Genomic DNA, 23,127 nt, shown 5'->3' with positions numbered 1-23,127 from the left:
TAGTGTTATGCCATATATTCTCCTTAGTGATTTTATGTGCAGCTAATTGATATTGTCAAAAGTTTCAAGTTATTTAAAATGTCACTCATACCAAAACCATCAAATTCTTGTCAATTGTGCTAAACATTTGAGGTATGATTTGGAAGCGGTCTCATTCAAGGATGAATTTGAACCCAAGGCCTAAATATCAGGATATTTGATCTGAGCAAATATTGTCTTCAATGATAATGTACTTAACATTTACGTATTAGTAGGACCCACAAGTGGAGCTAAGGGGGTTGGCCAAGGACCGAGGCCACGACCTTTCCAATCCTCAAAAGTCAGAACCTTACTGTCCTGTTTGGTAGAGGGGAAAACAATAGGATGAACGAAAATAGGTGAAAATAAAATAGAAATGAAAGATGTTGATTGAAGAGAAATAAAAAAATAGATGAGAAGAGATAAAAAGCCGAGTAAAAGTAGGTGAGAAATAGTATAATAAGTCTCACATTATTTTTGCTCTAATTCTTCTCTACCAAACAACTAGATAATTTTCATCTCTTTCCATCTCAATTTCTCTTAATTTCTTCAAAACATGGCAGTATACCTTCGTGAAAATTTTGGGAAACTAAAAACAAAAAGAAATAGTGCCATTTTATGTTTTGTATACTTTATGAAAGGATTTCATCCTCAAGACAATTCCTGACTCTGCCCTTCGGAAGAACGCAGTTTTATTAGTTTTTTTTTTTTTTCTCAATGTTAAGTTTTTTGTGATCAAAGCTAAATTTGTGGCAGAGCTGGGTGTATTTTTCCAACTGAAAAAACCGGATGAAAGTATTATCAAACTTGCGTGGGTTTTTCCACCGTTGTGATATAATGGGATTTTTATCAAAGTTAACGTTGTTTCTTGGATTCTTAATATGTTTTCTAACAAATTGTTAATTTTTGTTATGTTCTGATAAGTAACAAGACTGATTTATGTTCTATCTATGAAGTATTATTCTGGCATGGTATAAACTTTTATTAAAGTACCTTTCTGCTATATTCTTTGACCTTAGATAAGAAAAATATTTAAAATTGAGAAACAAAGAGACCTAAAGGATGCGGCGACGTGAGAAGTATTTCAGCATTGTGAATATAAAAATAGCTCTATGTAGTCACCTCCTCTAGTCAATGCTCAAAGCTGTGAGAAATTACTAGGTACAAGGTCTAGCAACAAATGAAAGAGACCGAGGACAAGAAGTGAGAGTGATGTTTTTTCTCGAGCGATTATTCCTAAGGACGTGGCATCATTGCAGTCGTCGAATGCAATATATGCTCCATGGAGGTTCTGAAAGGCAAACCACAACGAGTGGGTGATAAAACGAATCTTTGAAATGGAATAACCAAATATAACTATGTAAGGCGTTATCTTCAGTGGTGAGCTGGCCCCACGAGTGGATAACTAAATGAAGAAAACATTGATGTTAACGAGATGCTTGGCAATGATCCGAATATAAGCAAGCAAGCGTCTTGAAGAGTTTGAAAGCCAAAATAATGTGTTATAGGGTTGACTGTAAAACCTGTGGGGGGGATGTGGCAATCACTTGACCACTCTCTATGCAAGCATTGATCAGGGAATGCACTGCACGTGCCGCTCCTGGCTCGGTGTTGTCACACGCACAACCACCACTCAGAAACCTACTCAATCCAATAACTCCTCCCAAGGTAATTAAACCTTTTCAACTTGCTCTTGCTCAAAGGTTCAAAAACAGCTATGCTCGTTTAATCAATATCATTAGATTCATTGCTAACACACGGTAAAAAAAAAAACAAAAAAACAAGAGAAACGATGTTCTTCACTATTTTTAGTGATTTTGAATAAAGCAAAATGATTATGTATATTTCTTTATTGCATGAACGTACAATAACGTTGACGATCGACTTTGAAAGTGGTTCAACTTTTTTTCTTTTTTTGAAATGTTCATCATAGAGTCCAAGAAACAACTGATTTAAGAGGGAAGAGTAATTGAAATATAAAACGGTTTGGAACAAACATAAGTACGTTATCTAAAAAAACTTTTAACCAACAGACACACTAACGTACTAAAGTGATTTATGATTATGAAGAAATGCCTTTTTTATTATGTAAATGCCAATTCGTTATGGACAATTTGGCATGGAGTTTACCCTTTCTTGTAAATGTTACTTTTTGTAGGAAATGGGAATTCTCAAAATTAATGAAGCTGCTTTGGATTTTGATCTGCAACAGTTCTTTTCGTGTTATTTGACACAAGCAAAGGAATAGAGATCGCGGTAGTAAAAAGTATTAAGGAGGTTGGTATTAATAATGCAATGTAGGGATGGTCATGTGAAATTGACCAACGTAGACCAACATTATTTTCTATGTTAATGGATCTACTAATAAAGAATAAATTCCTCTGCTCTTGTACCGTGTGTTCTAACATCAAATGCTTCAAATTTGGTCAATTTAAGTTTTGGATTTAGGTATATTGTTTTTTATTCTCTGTTGTGGTTTTGTGCGTCACTTCTTTAACCCATACTTTGTAAATGTGGTTGTCTTCGAACCACAATGGGAGGGAATTTGGTGAAAGGAGAGAAGGAACAGTTGACATTTTGGATATAACAATAATTGAAAGGTTAAACTATAAATTTAATTTCTATATTTGAAATTGTTTTAGTTTGTTTTGCACCAATTTAAAGGAGAAGAATATTCACTAGAAAAGGTAGAATCTTGAATGAGGTCTTTGACTTTTGAGAAGCTCTCTTGGTCACGAAAGGTGTGTCTCCTGTCTCTACAGACTATATCACTCAAGTTAGTGATTGTGAATGGCAAGAGATGAATGAAAATTGGAATGTATGTACACCTTGTAGTACTTTCAATCAATGCTTGCCTTTTATGTTAATTCCTAACCACTTGTAGCATGTTTGTTTTAGCGTCTGCCTCAACGTAACATACATTCGGCCAAAAGTAGGTCTCTGTTAGGAACAAGGAATAAAAAAAGTTGGCTTCGAGGGCCAAAGACCTCCTTAGAGAAAGAAAAGGAACTTGTAGATAATTTTCATTGCTGCTTTATTACATGATTTTGGTATTTATAACAATTGTCTCTAACAGAATTTGACATTTTGTGTGCTACAGAATCATAGTGGCCTAGTGGATACACCCACGAAAACAAAATAGCAACAATGTGGCAGACAAAGCCAGCTCAGCTTTAATTGAGGACCATTAGATGTAATCCTTCAAATATCCAGGTGTGGTCATCTTCCTTGTGGATTTCTCCCTTAATGTTGGATGTTATGCAATTTTCCTATCATTCCCACCAGCATCGAAAAGTACCTTGTCCTCAAGGTTGTACACAGACTTCAATTGGTCCCAGTCCTCCCAAGTGGTGTCATCAGGTGATTAGCCCTTCCACTGAACCAGAACCTGCACTTTTGGATCTCCACTCGTTTGTTCGCGGCAGGTTCCTAATATGACCAAGGTAGTAACTATTGGTTGATTTATCAATAATGGTCTCAGGTAGAGGTAATGGTATGTTGGCCTTGTCTGTGGTTGAGTGAAAGGGTTTAAGCAACGAGCAGTGAAAAACAAGGTGGATGCGAGCACCTTCTGGCAATTCCAATTTATAAGCAGCTTTGCCGATACAAGTCAATACTTTATATGGGCCATAGTAGCGCTTGTTTAATTTTGAGAAAACATGAGAGTTGTCAAAAATAAATGCTTGTCGGTGAGGATAGAGTTTGACCATGACCCAATCACCTTCCTTCAAATTGGCATCCTTTATTTTCTTGTCAGCATTTTGTTTCATGAGAGCTTGAGCCTTCAAGAGCTTCTTTCGAACTTCTGCAGAAACAGCTTCCATGTTCGTCAACATGTCATCATTGGCAGCTACGACAGATGTTCCCGCAAGATATTGTAGAATATTGAAAGGTTTCTTGCCAAAAGTAATTTTGTAAGGTGACATGCCAGAGCTTGAGTGACATGACGTATTATATGACCACTCAACCCAGCTTAAGAACTTTCCCCATGTAGATGGTTTGTTGTGAACGAAGGCACGTAGTGACTGTTCAATGATGTGGTTAAGCACTTCGGTTTGTCCATCTGTTTGTGGCTGATAAACAGAGCTCATACGCAAGCGAGTGTCGCTTAGCCGGAACAACTCTCGCCAGAATTGGCTGATGAACAAGGGGTCCCGGTCTGAAACCAGGCTACGAGGCATGCCATGAATTTTTCTAACAATCTCAATGAAAAGCACGACAACTGTGTGGCAAGTTGGAAGCATCCCTAAGTGAATCCCCTTGGAGAAACGGCCAACAACTACCAGAATGGCGGTGTAACCGCGAAACTCTGACAAGCCGATAATGAAATTGAAGGAAAGGTCTTCCCAGGGTCTGCACGGTACCGGTAATGGGCACAACAACCCCGCCATTTTTTGTGCTTCGTATTTAGTGTACTGACAATCTAAGCATGCTGCAACAAATTGCTCGACATCTTTTCGGATTCCTATCCAAGTGAAGTTTTCACTTAAGCGCGCCATGGTCTTAGTCACCCCTATATGAGCGTCGGTTGGGGAGGAATGATATTCTAGCAATAATGTGGGGATGAAGGAGAACCCAGAGGGTAACCAAATGCAACCATTCTTTAAGATTAGGTCCTGAATGACAGAGTGATCAGGATATGTTGTCGGTTCGGCGAGAATAGCTTGTTGTAGTTGAACGAAAGCCTGGTATTGGTGCAACTATTGTTTAAGTGTCTCTAAAAATGTCAACGAAGGTACTGATAAGAATAACAGTGAGCTCGCAGCAGGGTTTGAAATCCTTGATAAGGCATCGACGACCACGTTGGATTTGCTAGTCCAATATTGAATGGAGTAATCGTACCCCATGAGGCAGATTGGATACATTTGCTGCTCTAAAGTTTGGACCACTTGAGTTAACAACTCCTTTAGACTTCGATGATCGGTAATGATTGTGAATTGGTGACCCAAGAGGTAATGACGCCATTTTTTGACCGCCGTAGTAATGGCGAATAATTCTCTGATGTAGGTGGAAGCACAAAGGAGTTTGGGGCTGAATTGTTTACTGAAAAGGCGATGGGGTGCCCGTTTTGGGAGAGAACCGCACCCATGCCAGTCCTAGAGGCGTCCATCTCCACTATAAATAGGATAGTGAAGTCAAGGAGAAGCAATACCGGTGCCGAAGTCAATGCAATCTTTAATGTATCAAAAGCAGTTTGAGCAGCTGTAGACCATTCAAAGGGGTCTTAGGTTGTGAATTTTGTTAATGGAGCAGCTATCATGGCGTAGCCCCGAATGAATCAGCGATAGAAGCCAGCAAGTCCCAAAATCCACACAGCCCTCGTGAAGAGCGTGGTATTGGCCATTGCTGTATGGCTTGGATCTCCTGCTGGACTGGTTCGACCCCTTTGTTGGACACCAGTGGCCCAAGTACTCCACCTGGGTTTGGGCGAAGGAACATTTCGAGAGCTTAATGAAGAATTGACCCTGCAATAGAACCTGGAAAGCCAATTCCAAATGAAGAAAATGATCATTGAAGGAGCTACTATAAATTAATATGTCGTCAAAAAACACAATGATGAAACGACGAAGGTATGGGCGGAAGAGGGAGTTCATTGTCGCCTGAAACGACGAAGGTGCATTACACAAGCCAAACGGCATCACGGTGAACTCATAGTGACCGTGATAAGTTTTGAAGGCAGTCTTGATAATATCATCCTCATGCATCAAGATCTGGTGGTAACCTTGCAAAAGGTCGAGCTTAGTAAACCACTGTGATCCGCCAAGTTCGTCGAGAAGTTCGTCAATGGTTAGGATCGGAAAATGATCTTTTATCGTGATTGCGTTCAAAGCTTGATAGTCGACAAAAAATCTCCAGGTGCCATCATGCTTCTTAACAAGCAATACTGGTGAGGAGAACAAGCTGGTACTAGGACGAATAACCCCTCGTTGTAACATTGAATATACTTGAGCCTCAATCTCTTGTTTTTGGAAATATGGATAACGGTACGGACGGACATTCACTGGGTTCGAGTTGGGAAAAAGGTGTATGTGGTGATTGGTAGGTCGGGAAGGAGGTAAGGTAGTTGGTTGTTGAAACGGAGAGTTGAATTTAGTGATTAAGGTTTGAATTCCCGACAACAATTGGGTGGGTGAGGCCTGGTTGGAAGGAAGCTCAGTGGAAAGGATGCGAATGTGAAATAAGGCACTGGCTCCGCTCTTGTGCACTAGACGGCGGAGTTGGGGTGGTGTAAGGAGGGAAAGGTTGGAAGCAATATCACCTTTAAATTCAATAACACGTCCGTCGCGAGAGAATTTCATGGATAAGTCGTTATAATCAGTTAGCACCGACCCAAGAGATTTAAGCCATTGAACATCTAATACGATGTGAGCACCACACAAGGGTAGGACATGCAGGTCAATATTGAAAACAATGTCCTTAATATGAACGGCAAGTGTTGCACAGACATGGCGACAATCAAGGTGGTGTCCATTACCCACCATGACATTGAGAGGAGTTGTGGTTTGCGTTGGTAAGCCCAATTGATGGACCAAGTGTTCCAGTATGAAGTTGTGGGTACTGCCCCCATCAACCAGGATCACTACTTGGTGATCTGCAATACAGCCCAAAAGACGTAATGTTTCCGGGGCCAGGTGACCCGAAAAGGAGTATAGACTTATCTGGGCCTGGGTTGGGTTACAACCATCAGGCGGTTTGGGCAATGGGTCTATATTAGGGTCCGATGCGAGGCCACCCTCATCATCATCTGCAATCAACAAAAATACCTTAGAAGCGCATTTGTGGCCGCAATGATATTTTTCATTGCAATTGAAGCAAAGGCCACGTTCGTAGCGCAGGGTTAGCTTCTCGAGAGATAATCTTTTAATGGGCACCGAGGGTGTTGATTTTGAAGTGTTGGCCAGAGGGGACGAGGAAAAGGAAGGGGTGGAAGGTGTCGGAGGAGGGGCCGATGCATGTGGAAAAAAAATTAGAAGTAGAGACTGAGTTTGGGTGACCACGGAAGGGCCGACGAGTGTCAAGGAATTTCTCTTCCTGGAGCCGAGCTAACCCAGTTGCTTGCACCAACATCAACGGTTGCAGAGCCTGGATCTCCCGACGAATTTCCGGTGACAGCCCAAAAATGAAACAGCTCAAAAGGAATGGTGGCGGCAACCTAATGATACGATTCACAAGGTCTTCAAACTCCGAAAGGTAAGCACCGACTGAACCCTTCTGTGTCAATTTAAACAATGCACTTGTTGGGTCTTCATACTGGGAAGGGACAAAACGAGTTTGAAGTGTGTGTAGGAACCCTAGTCAGGATGTGAGTTGCCCATTGCTAGTCATCCACTGGAACCAAGCAAGGGCACGACCATCCATGTAAAAAGAAGCAATGGTGATACGCTCGTGTTCAAGGGTAGTATGGTATTCGAAAAATTGGTTTATTTTGAAAATCCCCCTTAGAGGGTCCGTACCATCAAACCCACGGATTCCTACACGAGTTCCTACGATTCTTGGTTGCTTGTTGAGAGACATTTTAGTATGTTGAGACTACATAGCCTTTCATGTTCTGCTGGGTTGTGTACCCAATATTGTTTAGGCCAGGATTGCCATATTCTATTAATCACACTTGAGCTAACCTGTTTACTTTGAGAATAATAGGTCTCACATATCGGTTTAGAATGTAGTTCTTTGCTTGAAAATATTCTATACGTTGGTCTCGACATGAAAAATCATTTACAAATTAATCCTACCATTTATTAAAGTTATAAGGGTCTTGTAATTTTTTCATATTGAAACAAAAAAAGTGATATTTCAAGTGTATAGACTAAAATGCTTTAGCAGAGATCAAAGACAAACGTTTTTTCATCTAAAGATTTAAGTGTAGAGTATATACGAACAAAAATAAAATGTAGTATCAGGAACTAAATTTTTAATTTGCCGCAAGACTTGCTGTTATAAAACTAACGTTTTCTAAAAACCTGATCAAGGGAATTTATCCACAAATTGCATCTTGTAATCGTCCCTTATGCCCAAAACCATAGCAGTGCTAATAGGATATATTATTGGCAATTTGACTCAAATTCTCTTTGCAAATCATTTGATAGTGAGTCACCAAACGAGCGAAAAGCAGTAATTGATAAAGAAATTCCTACAACCATCAGTCACATTCTCAAATAATCAATGTAAATTGATCCATTCAAAGGAATTTGAAATAGTAAGGTAAGTGGGGTTTATTTGACCTTTGTTGCTCTTCTTGGAACTGTCTTCCCAGCCTTTTTGATATTTGTTCACATTCTCACGTGCCTCAATTTGAAAACTTCAATCACTTTGAACTAGTGATTGCAACGATGTACCTTACAGTGGTTGTCTACTCAATAAAAGCAGTCGTAAATTCTACGGAAGTACAAGATGATAAATATAAATGAAGACATGGCTCTCTTGGTATTTTTCTTTCTTTTTCACTTAATTTTTTTTTTGTTGGAGACTATACGCTTTACTCTCTAAAATATATTCCTCAATTATAGGAAATCAATTCCGGGCGTTAACAATAATAATGCAAAAATTCACACTACACTTGCATATGTATATCAACCAACTTGCTATTATATACCATCTGTTATATATGATTTAATATCGCTCCTGTTTATACAATTATACCAATTGAGAGAATAGCAAAATCAACAAACTAGTGTCACGTGTCCTAAGATTATGAGCTGAGACGATTATAAACAATCTCAGATCCATTACGTTACACTTAACCGGAAAGATTTGTTCTACTCTGCACAGGCTTCACCTAATGTCTGATTTTTAATCAATTTCACTGTGATTATTCTTAATCAACTGTAGACAAAAGGAAAGTTCATTATGCATCACGATGAATAATATTTACTTCCTTTCTTGTAGAGTAAATATAGGAAAAGGCTTTATGAATTCCATGCTCTCACGTGGTCAATTATCAATAATATTTCATTGGCTAACTAGCTTAAGAAAGATGATACCATGTAATCTTGGTAGGAAAGCGAGCAAATTGAAGGGCCCCCTTAGGTCTTTTACAGTTATTTCGCTTGTTCTGTGTAAAATAATGCTAAAATGATTTATTAAACTAAGCAAAGAAACTCGGTACGTGAGAAAATGAGAATTTTCATTCCTAAACTAAAAGTACTAATCTATTCCATCATTTGCGCAAAAGTAACAACCTGGTTGGCAAGCAATGTTATGCTATATGTGCTAATGAGTGAATAGTGTCTTTCCAAAATGAAAACTAATCAATGGCACCTCCTTTTTGTTGAGTCCATTTGCCATCTTAAGTCATGAGAGAAAGAGAGAGAAACAGTAGGTGATAGTGAGATTCTGATCTAATTCAGAAAAGAAGAAAGAAGAAAGGAAGTTCAGGCAAAGGAAGGAAAAGGATCCTATGGAACCCCTTTTTAGGAATTTGGTATAGGTCTATTTGTCCGTTTTGAGTTTGTGGATTCCATACTGTTTCACCCACTCTTTTTACCTTCTTATATTAAACTTTTATTTGTTCTTTTCGGCATAAAACCTCAACACGACACAAAAAGACGATTTCTTTTCATTCTCATCTTCTATTTTTTGCAATTGGCTTTGCTACTCAAGTCTACTTCTCTACAATACGTGCTCTGTCCCCCTCTCTTCACATTTTATTTGCCTCTAAACTCTGACATTTGCTTAGTTTTCAATGTCTTTGGAATCCAGTTCAACTGAAATTTATTTGTATTATTTTGATTTTCTTGAATCTGACTCTTTAGTAAGCTAGTCTGAGAATTCCGGAGAGTCCTAGTTATTTTATAGAGAAAATGGCAACAGGGGCACAACTGAGCTCGAGAGGGCAAGCATGGTTAGATGAATAACTCTTTTTTCCCTCACTGTCTCTGAATCACTATTTTCCTATTCCAAACGAGACCATATGCATAACAATTCTTTCATGCAGGTTTTGCACAATTGGATTGCCAAGTGACATTGTGATTGAAGTGGATGACATGGACTTCCATCTTCACAAGGTGAGCTTCCAATATCATACTCATACGAATATTCTTAATTCTTATGTTATGTATGCATGCACACCCAACAATACTCTTATACTCTGTACTTTATTCTCTAAAACTTGTCCATGTGTCTCGACATGTTTCATTTCAGTCTCCTCTGATGTCAAAGAGTTGAAAGCTTCACCAGCTAATAACTAAGCATGAAACAAATCATTCCTCAGAAGCTGAAGAGAAAGAAAAACACTGTCACTTGGTGTTCACAGACTTTCCCGCACGGCTCCTACACCTTTGAATTAGCCGCGAAATTCTGTTTCGGCGTCAAAATCGCTTTATCCTCTTCCAATGTGGTTCCTTTGTGCTGCGGCGAAGAGTTTCTCGAGATGACGGAACAACACTCCAAAGAAAACCTCATCTCCAAGACGAAGACCTTTCTCTCTCACTCCGTGCTCAACAACATCAAGGACTCCATTGTAGCATTAAAATCCTGCTAGCGCTTAATGCCTCTCGTTGATACCTTAGGCATCGTGCAGAGGTGTGTCGATTCCATCATCTCCGAAACATTGTTCAGGTGGCCGGTGAGCGATTCCGCTTCCACGTTACTCCTCCTCCACACCAACGGAAGAAGAAGCAGAAGAAACAGTGAAGATGGTTCTTGGTTTGAGGAGCTTACGCTTCTAGGTTTACCTGTGTTCAAGCAATTAATTCTCGCCATGAAAGGATCTGAGTTGAAGCCAGAGATAATCGAAACCTGCTTTATGCAATACACAAAGAAACACATTCCAGGTTTATCGAGGTCCAATCGGAAAGCCTTGGCATTATCTTCTTCAGAAACGGAACAGAAAGAGCTACTCGAGATTGTGATATTGAACCTTTCATTGAAGCACTCTACGCCTTTGAGGTTTCTCTTTAGACTGTTACGAACCGCCACCGTATTGATTGCTTCCGAGGCATGCAGAAACGTGATGGAGAAAAAGATAGGTTCGCAGCTCGATGAAGTTACTGTAGATGACCTTCTCATACCTAGCTATTCCTATCTAAACGAAACTCTATATGATATTGATTGTGTGGCGAGGATTTTAGGTTATTTTTTGCAAAAAGAACGAAACGTTGCTGCAGTCGACGGCCTCGCTCCGAGATCGGCGACGCTGATGCTAGTTGGAAAACTCATCGACGGTTATCTCTTGGAGATCGCTTTCGATGCGAATCTGAAGCCGTCGAAATTCTACGATTTTGCCATCTCAGTTCCTGATCTAGCGAGACGTTTCACGACGGTCTCTATCGTGACGTAGATGTCTACCTCAAGGTACCTATAAGCTATACGTATAACATATTGCGTTACGAGTTTCCATAATTAGTTATTGAAAACGATAAATTTGGATTGTTAATTAATAATTGCAGGCTCATTCGTGGGTTTCGAAATCGGATAGGGAGAAGATTAGTAGAGTGTTTGACTGCCAGAAGCGTAAGCTAGAGGCGTGCATGCATGCTGCACAGAATGAAAGACTTCCACTGCGAGCAGTGGTTCAGGTGCTCTTCTTCGAGCAGCTTCAACTGCGACACGCCATCGCCGGAATGCTGGTGGTAGCAAAGGAGCCGGCGTGCCATTCGGCGACGATGGCGGAGGAAGAGGAGATGGAGGATGATAGTGGAACGGGGAAGCGTGCACGTGGCAGGTGATGGTGAGGGGGAATCAGGTGCTTTGCTTGGACATGGATAGCATGAGGAGGTGGGTGCATGAGCTAGAATGCGAGTGCTCCTCAATGAAACGAGTAATTGAGAAGATGAGCCCACGAGATGGTGGGCCTTGGCGGGCCTCGCTCGCTCTTGGAAGGAAGTTCGGTTGCAAGTTCAAAACACAGGTATGTGATTCACAGGATTTGGTTTCTTTGTTGTTCTTGTTCCAGCTGTCCCTGTGTTGTCCCTTCGAAAACCATTTTCATGATTTTTAAAATTAAATCGCAACCCTCCAACTTGACTTAATCTCAACCATTAGGGATGTGTATCTCTCTTCACAGATAAATGAGTTATTCCCGCCTGGATCTGGCTTCTTGCCTAAATCAAAGCATCAAAGCAAGTGTCTTCTTCCACAAGCTAAATGAAGTGTTTATGCAAGAGTGGGTTCAATTCTTTTACCTTGTGGCTCAGACGATTAAACTCAAATGGTTATTTTTTTCATCCTTTTACCATCTCTCTTCTTAAATCCAATTCCTTTGGATGTCGAAGGCTCCATAGCATACCTTGTGGCTTCACACGTGGAATCACAAGGACCATGTGGTGGTTGGTTCAATCGAATTTCAGCCACTTTCTTGTTAAGCTCTAACATCCCTTGATAAACTAAAAAATATGCTTCTGGATAGTCAAATGCCTCATCGGCCAATCTCATAAGCATTGGACATAATTGCTTATATCGATTTGAACTCTCCAACCTAGGATCAACATCAATTTGCCTCCCACTATTATCATTGTATGTATCACATCTTGCTTCTTGTGTCCACCGCTTCAGTATATATTTGTTTGGAAGAAGCTTGACATCCTCGTGGAATAATATTCTCAACAAGTGACAACACAATATTTCCTATTGTTCAAACTTCCTACAACTATAAGTGATTGTCAATTCTCCATTCTCAATTTGGGATTCATAACTAACTCTCCACTCTCCATTTTCATCCACCATTGTTATCACATATTCACCATGAGCTTCCATTTCTTTTTTTTTTTTTTGTAGATATTTGTGGCAGTTATTAGATCCCACTAACTTTAAAACAAATTGAACATGGGAGGAGTGTACTCTTGCAAAAGTTGTCGAATCATAAGTAAACTTTGTATGAACATTCTTGGCAACTTCTGACGCATCTCATAATCTTGCTTTAACTCACTATATTGTTTTTCCTTGACAATCCTTTCAAATTGCTTGAAGAATTGGTTGATGTTCAAATTAGGCCTTGTGCAACTCTTTATATTTGAATTTATGCTTTCACTTAGTTGTGTACTACGCATACCAAGCGTAAAAGCATACTTCATATAACACGCTGCCTATTTTTCTTTGATTTGGTAGGCGGAGTTCAACCACGTGTTTTCTTCTACATTGTATTTCAATAATAAGATTCTCCATGAGGCTTCAAAATTAGTTTCTTCCTCATTATCATACATACACTTTTTGAAATCAGATAAGAAATTTGATCCATCTTTCATTAAATTGCCAAGATGTTTGATTCCATTTTGCATTATATGCCACGTGCACAAACCATGCTTTGTCTCTGGTATAACCTCCCGCAATGCTCTTGCCATGGCATGGTCTTGATCAGTGAAAACAGTTTGTGGTCTTTTTTTGCTATGTACCTACAAAAATGTTTCAAGAAGCCATTTAAAGGAGTCAATTGTCTCATCATACAATAATGCAGCCCCAAATATCACCCCCCCCCTCTGTAATGGTTAAAGCCCGAGAAAATTGCAAGGAGACGATGATCTCCATTTGTACAATAAGTGGTATCCAAAGAAATCACATCACCAAAGCATTGCTAGTCAAATAACATTCTTGCATCAGTCCAAAAGATATTTGTTATTTGCTCTTCTTAATCAATTTGGTATGCATGGAAAAATGAGGGATTATCTATGAGTTGTTGTTGGAAATATTGTAGCAAACACCCAGCTTCACCATAAGCCATATCTCGCCGCCTCTTAGAATTCAAATAATTCTTTGCATCTTGCATGGTATACCCTAGATTCTCTGTACCTCCTACATATTTACTCATCAAATCAAACGAGGCTTTTTGTTTAATCCCTGCATCTTCTGCCACTTCAAGTTCATATGCTTGATTTTCAGTTATTCTTCGTTGAGAAGCTAACATATGCACAATTTCTGGTGGATGGAGTGGGTGATTATGATCATAAAAAAAATTCAATCACTTTATATTTCTCATTGAATTGTTTAACTTTCATACTTGCCATACACCCTGTTCTTGTCTCAACTTTTGGATTGGTCGTTTTATGATCTCTTTTATCAAATTGACGTACGCCCTCCTTATAACAAACATATTTATAATGAGTAATGGAACCATCTTTCTTACTCTTGCTTGAATTCTTTTTTCTAACTCCAAAGCCTTTCATGCCTCCATAATCCGTCCAAAACAGATATGCCTCTTCCAAACTATTGAATTCAAGACCAAGTTTGATAATCAATTCCTTTGGATCCATCAATTAACTCCTGTAAAAAAAATTAAGTATCATATAATAACAAAACATATATATAATCTATGGGAACTACTGCGATTGTGCTCTAGGAACTCCAAAGTTCTAACCCTGTTTAGATAAATTTTGAGTAAGTTTATTACAAAATTTTACAAGCTGAAGGGATAACAAAAGAAATGAAAAAAATTAACATAAAACAATAATAAGCAAAAGAAAAATCCCAAATCAAAGACTAACAATTAACATTATCCAATGTAAAACAATAATTCCAAAATCTACATTTTGATTTAGAATGACAGTGAAAAAACAAGGTTTTGGAAAGAAGCTACAAAGCCACTTTTCGGAGAATTACCTTGTGTGGACAAAGATAAAAAGTTTTAGTAAGTTTTCCTTTGATTTCAATTGAACCCACTCTTGCATAAACACTTCATTTAGCTTGTGGAAGAAGACGCTTGCTTTGATGCTTTGATTTAGGCGCGAAGTCTTATCCAGGCTGGAATAACTCATTTATCTGTGAAGAGAGATACACATCCCCAACGATTGAGATTAAGTCAAGTTTGAGAGTTGTGATTTAATTTTAAAAATCATAAAAACCATTTTTAAGGGACAGCACATGGACAGTTGGGGAATGAACAACAAAGAAGCCAAATACGTGATTCGCATGAGCCGGCAACGGTGGTTGACACACGCGAGGGCAGGCCGCACCGTCGTCCGCATCGTGAATAGGTAGCACCAGCACCGTAGCATAACACTAACAGCTCCCTCATGGCACGTGATAATATGATCGGGCTTTGGAGCACGGGAGAATGGGTCCCGCTGGCGTTTCGGTGGAATTGCACGTTTGGCATTTGTTGCCGATGTACTTATGATATGATTCAGTGGAATTGTTCACTGTGTGTCTCACTCTGAATCGAATCCAATCCCGCCACGTAAATTTTATCATAAAAACATAATAGGAAATACTGTAAAAATTGAAAACCTTGATCCTCTGCGCCAAATATTTGGATGACTGAGTAAATTGCTGAGTTACAAGAAATCAAGGATTCGTCTTGAAATTTTAATTATAGCGGTAAGAAGTGTAAAAAATGTTAATTTATCAATACTTGAACAGTCCATACACTCAATTAACAAATCTCTATTGGTGACACAGTCCAAGTAACTAGTCATTTAATTGCTTCTAATGAAAGTTTCTCCATGCTAAAGTGGTGACCCGAATAACTGGAAGTACTTGTGGTCGCCAAAGAAAGGAAGTTGTAAAGCTTGAAATTAATGAGTTTTATTCTTATTTATATAGTATTTAATTATTTATTTTTATTTTATTTGTCAAAAAAAATCTTGATATTAGGAATCTTCATGTTCACAGATCCATTGTCATTGTTTACTCATTTTAGTCCATCACTAAGTCAAAACATCGACTCTAATATAAATTGTTTGAAAAATCGAGGGAGATAAATACCGATAGATTTACATCAATGGACTATAAGTAAATCATATAAATAAATTTGATATATGTAAACATATTAATTATTATATCAAAATTAATTGTCATAAGATTTATTATCTAAATTTATATGCAAATTAAATATACATTAGAAATTTTAGTGTTATATATAATTACATTAATTATTTTATAACATAATTAACCTATTAACTCAGTTGGTTAGAGCGTCGTGCTGTAACATTTTGAAAAAAAAAATTAAAAACAAAACCGTATGGCCCACTTATGGATTGAGCGATTCATAAGCCTCATACGGATTATCAGTTTTACAAAAAGATAAAATGGGAATTGCACAAGTTATACTGGTGTACCAATTTATTTACATGGTGCGCGTAGCAACACCCTTCTACGGAACATTTTCTTTACGCGGTCCATGGGCAATGTTCGGCCCAATTTGTCCCGGCCAAGGCCCACTAACTAATGTTTTACACAAACCCTAATACCTCGAAACGGAACCGGGTGGCCTATAAAATTGAAGCATATTCTGAAACTTGAAGGAACCATGGCCACCGTTTCTTTCAACGAAAACTAGCTTCTGTATTTATTCTTCTGTTTGTGAAATATGTTTTTGTCTTCGTTACTTTTTATATTTACTCGTCTGATGTTTTCGATTTGATTATTTTTGTTTTGACGGAGGAACAGGATGTGAGTTGTGGTTTTCTCTGTGATGATGAAAACGATGACGAGTCTGATATGATATCCATTCCTTACAATACTGACGACAAATCGAGGCATTTGTCTGAGAGGATTCCACTCTTTCTCCCGTCCTTTATATTTGGGTTGTTTAATTTTTTGCGCATGGTTTGTTGTTTCGATTGTTTGTATTTTTTGTGTTTTTTTGAAATTAGGCATGGTGATGATTGTTTATTGTCATCTGATGATTCATTTGATGAATACATAACCTCCTACTCATTCTGAATGCCTATTGTTTTTTCGTTTTAGTGTGCTGTCTTTTTTTTATTTTTTTTGTTTTTTTAATATTTGGAGAAGGTAGAGAAAGACGTTAAGGTGGCGGTGATGAGAGTGACAATTTTTTGTGATGAGATTCTCTATGATTGTATTTCAAGCACTTTTGAGCTACTACTGTCTTTCTCTCTTATATTGCATTCCTGGATAGTTTAATTCAAGGCATCGTCGACGGTCTCCGATTCCTGGACCCTTTTAGTCTGAAGCTCTACTGATTTATGAATTATAGTTTGATTGGATGGTGTAAACATCTCGTAAATACCACTATTTTGGATAAAAAATAGTTGAAGAATATCTCTTATTTGATGGAATAGAGAGAAATCTAATGTATTTATATGAGATAAGTAAAGATGTTAAAATAGACATGATTGAAAATATGTGAGAATAGTATAATGTTGGCTTCGAAATTTTCAATTTTTCTCTACCAAGCCATTCAATTTCTTCCAAACACAATTCCTGCCACTCCCAAGTCTTCTGGAGAACTCGGTTTTATGAATTTTCCTACTTTCTTTGTCTTAAGTTTCTGGCTGATCTGGGCTGTATATATCTTCCCAACTGAAATAATTGGAAGAAAGTATTATCAAATTTGCATTGGTTTTTTCGCCGCTGTGGTAATGACGATATTTTATTGTAGTTAACGGATGTTGGATTCTTAATTTGTTTTCTAATTTTGTTTTGGTTATGGTTAGATAAGTAACAAAACTTGTTTATGTTCTCTCTGATATTATTCTGGTGTAGTATAAATTTTGTTACTTATTTTTTCAAGTTGCAAAGCAGTCCTAAAAGTACTTAGACATACAAAATTATTAAATATGAAATTTCTAATGATAGCAAAACATTTCTTCCATAACAACTCCATTTGATGCCTTTTCAAATCTTCTTTTCATAATTTTCTTACTCTAAATGTCTTAATTCTATAAAAAATACTGACTTGCGTAAATTACAGATGGAATAAGGTAAAATGCACAAAGTATTCTAGCCAATCAATGAGTGTAAAATGTTACGAGTATCCATGAGGATATGAAACACACATCCCGAATAGGATATCAAATCCTTTTATTACAAAACCATCACCAAAAAAATTATGGAAGTGGGATGGTTAACCGAATTTGGGGATTTACTTACAATAGTGTCTTTCTTCTCTCTCTGTACTTTTTCTTCACTCCACAAAAGAATAGTGGATTGCAAAAAATCCTAAGCAATGGGATCTAACCTGTAAACTTTAGTTCTCCAACAGTAAACTTATCTGGTTTCCGTACATCAACCTGGACCTTTACGATGCAAAATCTGTTTAGGCTACGCCAGCATACCAAAATAAAAATATCTTACTACGTTTTAAACTTTCGTTGACTTTTTCTGTTATTTAAAATTGAGAAACAAAGAGACCTAAAGGATGCGGGCGATATGAGAAGTATTTGAACATTGTAATTCTAAATTTAAAAATAGCTTTATGTAATCAGCTCCTCTACTCAATGCCCAAAGCTGAGGACAATAACAGAGTGATGTTTTTTCTTGAGCGTTTATTCCTAAGGATTGTAAGAGTGGGTTTCAAAATGAATCTTTGAAATGGAATAACCAAATATAACTATGCAAGCATTGATCACTTGACCACTCTCTATGCAAGCATTGATCAGGGAATGCACTGCACGTGCCGCTCCTGGCCCGGTGTTGTCACACGCACAACCACCACTCAGAAACCTACTCAATCCAATAACTCCTCCCAAGGTAATTAAACCTTTTCAACTTGCTCTTGCTCAAAGGTTCAAAAACAGCTATGTTGGTTCAATCAACATCATTAGATTCATTGCTAACACGCTAAAACAAAAACAAAAAAACAAGAGAAACAACTGATTTAAGAGGGAAGAGTAATTGAAATATAAAATGGTTTAGAACAAACATAAGTACATTATCTAAAAAAACATTTAACCAACAGACACACTAACGTACTACAGTGATTTATGATTATGAAGAGATGCCTTTTTTATTATGTAAATGCCAATTCGTTATGGACAATTTGGCATGGAGTTTACCCTTTCTTGTAAATGTTACTTTTTGTAGGAAATGGGAATTCTCAAAATTAATGAAGCTGCGTTGGATTTTGATCTGCAACAGTTCTTTTCGTGTTATTTGACACATGCAAAGGAATAGAGATCGCGGTAGTAAAAAGTATTTAGGAGATTGGTATTAATAATGTAATGTAGGGATGGTCATGTGAAATTGACCAACGCAGACCTGCATTCTTTTCTATGTTAATGGATCTATTAATAAAGAATAAATTCCTCTGCTCTTGTACCGTGTGTTCTATCATCAAATGCTTCAAATTTGGTCAATTTAAGTTTTGGATTTAGGTATATTAACCGTTTAGACTGTGAGGTTATTTATAAAATTCATTGATTAAATTTTTAAAATTACTAAATTAAAGAAAAATAAGTAATTAAGTTAAAAAAACAAAAATAGATAATGCGTAGTAGTGAAATTCATTCAATGTGTGAGCAGAGAGATTAAAAATAAGATGGAAAAAAATAAAAATAAATATAGGAAAATTTCAGGGAGAGAATTTAATAACGTGTCCTTTTTATCTTTTCTTCCTTCGTGTTTAATAAACATGACAATGAGTCGGAAATGGATACGTGCTTCTCCATCCCCACTTCCTTAAGATCATCCCTGTATCTATTTCATCTCTAATAGATATGAAATTTTTTTCACCGTCCCCGTTGGGTATGGTGTATATTCATACCATATTTGTACCCGTCCTATAATTAAAAGAAAATACATAAAGAATTTTTTTTTTAAAAATTAAACAAAACTAAATACATTATTTATTCAAGATTCAAGTTTTAATAATTAAATTGAATAAAGAGTATTTTAATAATTATACGTGTCGGGCACGGGACACGCGTGAAAATTATCCGTCAAGGTTGAGGTGAGGACACAATGGTACCTATGAATATGACTTTTTTGTCATGTCTAATCCTTAAGTTCTCTTTCGGGTTCCTAAGCCAATCTTATGGACTAGTTTATTTAAGTTTAAAAAAGTAATTTTAAAAAATAAATTTATATGTATTTTTTTAAGAAACAAATATAATTTGATACTTAAAAAAAAGCAAAAAATTATTTATTTTTAGTAAAAACAGTTTAGACAAACACATAAAAATTAAAAAAATTACTTACTTTATTTTATTTATTTATAGGAAAATAAGCTAAAACAAATGGACTTATATCTCCAGGTGAATATTGAATGTGTTTGATTAAAAAAGAAATAAAGAAAAGATAAATAATAATAATAATAAATAATATAGTAAGTTCTATAATTTTTAAATTGCACTAATAATTCTATTTTCTGAAAATTCACAAACGCATCTTTTTTTTATCGTTACAATAACTTCTCTTATAGAAAGTGTGTTAGTACAAATATATAATGGAGCGTCAATATAATATTTTTAAACATTAAAGGGATGCTAATCGAATATATAAGAGTGTGTGTAATGTTTTCAAACATAAATGAGATTAGCTAAAAAAGAAAGTAATATTATGCATAATTTGAAAAAAAAAAAGGTATAGAAAATGAGAGTGTAATTTGCTTCTTTTTCTTAAAGTTATTTTATCCTAATTTTTATTCCTCTAAACATCCAAAAGAATAAAGGGGTAGAAGAGAGAGAGATACTTGTTGGAGATGGTCAAAATTAATAACTTGATTTGAGACTGAAACATATTTGATCCGAATTGAGAAGATTCCAACGTGGCAACAAGAAAACCATTGACATTAGCTTGAGTCATCCAATAAGAGTTGGCCTTACCCTATCGGAAATCTTACTCACAGCAGAGCCACCAAATACTTGTGTTGTGTCGATTCTCTGCCATCCATCACTCACAAAAACCACTTACAAAGTAGTACTACTTGGTTTCAATCAAAACAAAAACTCACACTTTGGTGGCCACAGCAACAATAACAATGGCAGCCTCACTACAAGCTGCAGCTACCTTCATGCAACCCACCAAGGTGGGCATGGCCACTCGCAACCTCAAATCTACACAATGCATTTCTAAGGCTTTTGGCTTGGAACCCGCTGCAGCTAAACTCATTTGCTCCCTTAAGCCCGATCTCAAAGATTTTGCTCAAAAATGTGTCGACGCCACCAAAATTGCAGGATTCGCCCTTGCCACCTCAGCTCTCGTTGTTTCTGTATGTCTTACTTTCCCTTTCTCCCTTAATATGTTGAATTGTTCTAATACAAATAAAACCAACATCAGATTTTGCAATCATAATATATGAAATCATATCATATATCTACATGCAGAACCCCAACAACCTGCGGCTTCAATAAACTACACAATCGTAGCATATGATCTTAAATATCTCTAATTTACTTATTATAATTGACATGTCTTAACTTACCAGTTCATCTAATAATTTTGTGATGCTTGTTGAGTGGTTAATTTATTTATTAAAATTGATACTGCATCTTAATTTACTAGTTCATCTACTTGTTTTGTGACCGAGTGGCATCATGCATGACTAAGAAAGAATGTTGTGCAATATTGTACATGAGAAATGTTATTTGAACTTACACAATAGAATATGCAACAAAATAAGAGAAAGAAGTAAGAGATGTAACAAAAGATGGCAGGGAAATAGAAACAAAAATAGTTGTATGAATAACAAGGGTGATTGTATACATTCAGGGAGCGAGTGCAGAAGGTGTTCCAAAGAGGCTAACCTTCGACGAAATCCAGAGCAAGACATACTTGGAAGTGAAGGGAACTGGAACTGCTAATCAGTGCCCAACCATTGAAGGTGGAGTGGACTCATTTGCCTTCAAGGCAGGGAAATACAAGGCCCAGAAGTTGTGCCTGGAACCAACTTCCTTCACGGTGAAGGCAGAGGGTGTGGCCAAGAATGCCCCGCTCGAATTTCAGAACACCAAGCTCATGACTCGTCTGACCTACACCCTGGACGAGATCGAGGGTCCCTTCGAGGTTTCATCCGATGGAACGGTGAAATTCGAGGAGAAAGACGGAATTGACTATGCTGCTGTCACTGTACAGCTTCCAGGGGGAGAGCGTGTGCCATTCCTCTTCACCATTAAGCAGTTGGTGGCATCTGGGAAACCAGACAGCTTCAGTGGGGAGTTCCTAGTGCCGTCTTACCGTGGTTCCTCTTTCTTGGACCCCAAGGGAAGGGGTGCCTCAACTGGTTATGACAATGCTGTTGCTTTGCCTGCTGGTGGAAGAGGAGATGAAGAGGAACTTGCCAAGGAGAACAATAAAAGTGCTTCATCTTCCAAAGGGAAAATCACCTTGAGTGTCACCAAGTCCAAGCCTGAGACTGGTGAGGTTATTGGGGTGTTCGAGAGTGTTCAGCCTTCTGATACTGATTTGGGGGCTAAAGCTCCTAAGGATGTTAAGATTCAAGGCATCTGGTATGCTCAGCTTGACTCATAGACCTTTTCTTAATGTTGTAACTCTACTTTCTTATAACTCAATCCACGGTCTTGTGACCCCAGTTGGCGAAGCACTCAGAGCGTTATCATGTGTGTATATTATAATGACTTCGATTATAATGCTTAAAATTAAAATGTCTGAGTTACCTTTTGGAGCATTCCTTTTCTCTTGTCACAGTTATTAATTATCAACGTATACGTGTTTCTGGTTGCCCATGAGTGCTTATTGTTGTTGGAAATATAGCTTAGGTTGTAGGAATAGGAAACAATCGCCTATTAGAGAGTCTGCCATTACTTTTTTTAAATGAACTGAATGGCATGCTAGAGAGTCTGCCATTGAAACCCGAAGTTGGGTCAGTTTCTTCAACCTGGATATTCTGATATGGTGGGCAAATTTACAGAAATGGGGTAATTAAAAAAAAAAAAATAGACATTCTGAAAAGTATTTTAAAACATGACTTACTCATACCATCTAATATTTTCAAGATCTATTTGTTCCTGTAATTAAAAAATTACCCCATTTTTGTATATTTGCCGATATGGTGTTATTCTTTCCTACTTGGTATGTATAATGTGTTGGTGGATTGACAACATAAGAAAACAAATGTAAGTTCATCCTCTGCTCTGGTTCACAGAAAATTGGAGAAAAGAAAAGCTCAAACCTGTTTTTAATCTGAACTTTTACGCATCTAAAGGTTACGCTAATAATTGTGAGAGTTTTGAGTAGTAAAATCATAAATGTATAACTTAATGCCACCAATTTTTAGTGAGTTGTTTACGATGTTAGAAATCTTCAAACCATAGGCCATGCTTCGGGTTAAAACTTATAGTTTAAAGTTTTCAAATGAAAATCCAAATCACACTTTATCTTGCACACCCATATTGATCTGAGAGTCAACCCTGGAGGTAATTCAAAAAGAATTCCTTTGGATCAGTCTTAAGCTAATCTTAACATAAGAGGAAAAAAAATATATATCATTTTATTGTTTTCATGATTTGCCACGAATGAGATCTAAAATAAATTCAG

At 37.3% G+C, this 23,127-nt stretch overlaps 1 protein-coding gene, 1 long non-coding RNA gene, 2 other non-coding genes and 1 pseudogene across 4 annotated transcripts; all 5 read left to right on the top strand.

Annotated features, from left to right (window-relative positions):
- The first annotated feature begins 7,754 nt into the window (after nt 1–7,754).
- Nucleotides 7,755–14,434, top strand: LOC100788905 (BTB/POZ domain-containing protein At5g66560-like; annotated as a pseudogene).
- Nucleotides 14,435–16,352: 1,918 nt separating this feature from the next.
- LOC112997919 (small nucleolar RNA SNOR75) lies at nt 16,353–16,441 on the top strand. Its single transcript, XR_003262968.1, has one exon. It is a non-coding gene; the product is annotated as a small nucleolar RNA SNOR75 (small nucleolar RNA).
- A 97-nt stretch (nt 16,442–16,538) lies between these two features.
- Nucleotides 16,539–16,611, top strand: LOC112997896 (small nucleolar RNA Z105). Its single transcript, XR_003262953.1, has one exon. It is a non-coding gene; the product is annotated as a small nucleolar RNA Z105 (small nucleolar RNA).
- A 1,677-nt stretch (nt 16,612–18,288) lies between these two features.
- On the top strand, nt 18,289–18,931 carry LOC106798870 (uncharacterized). Its single transcript, XR_001388539.3, has 2 exons — nt 18,289–18,384; nt 18,718–18,931. It is a non-coding gene; the product is annotated as an uncharacterized lncRNA (long non-coding RNA).
- A 1,651-nt stretch (nt 18,932–20,582) lies between these two features.
- LOC100820458 (oxygen-evolving enhancer protein 1, chloroplastic-like) lies at nt 20,583–22,235 on the top strand. Its single transcript, NM_001254593.2, is given in 2 exon segments — nt 20,583–20,842; nt 21,343–22,235. Coding segments are annotated over 2 exon segments (990 nt in total). The 5' UTR covers nt 20,583–20,611; the 3' UTR covers nt 22,102–22,235.
- Nucleotides 22,236–23,127: the final 892 nt, after the last annotated feature.

Source organism: Glycine max, chromosome 1 (assembly GCF_000004515.6).
Source record: "Glycine max cultivar Williams 82 chromosome 1, Glycine_max_v4.0, whole genome shotgun sequence".
NCBI classification, from domain to species: domain Eukaryota; kingdom Viridiplantae; phylum Streptophyta; class Magnoliopsida; order Fabales; family Fabaceae; genus Glycine; species Glycine max.
This window is presented reverse-complemented; position numbering and strand designations above follow the sequence as displayed.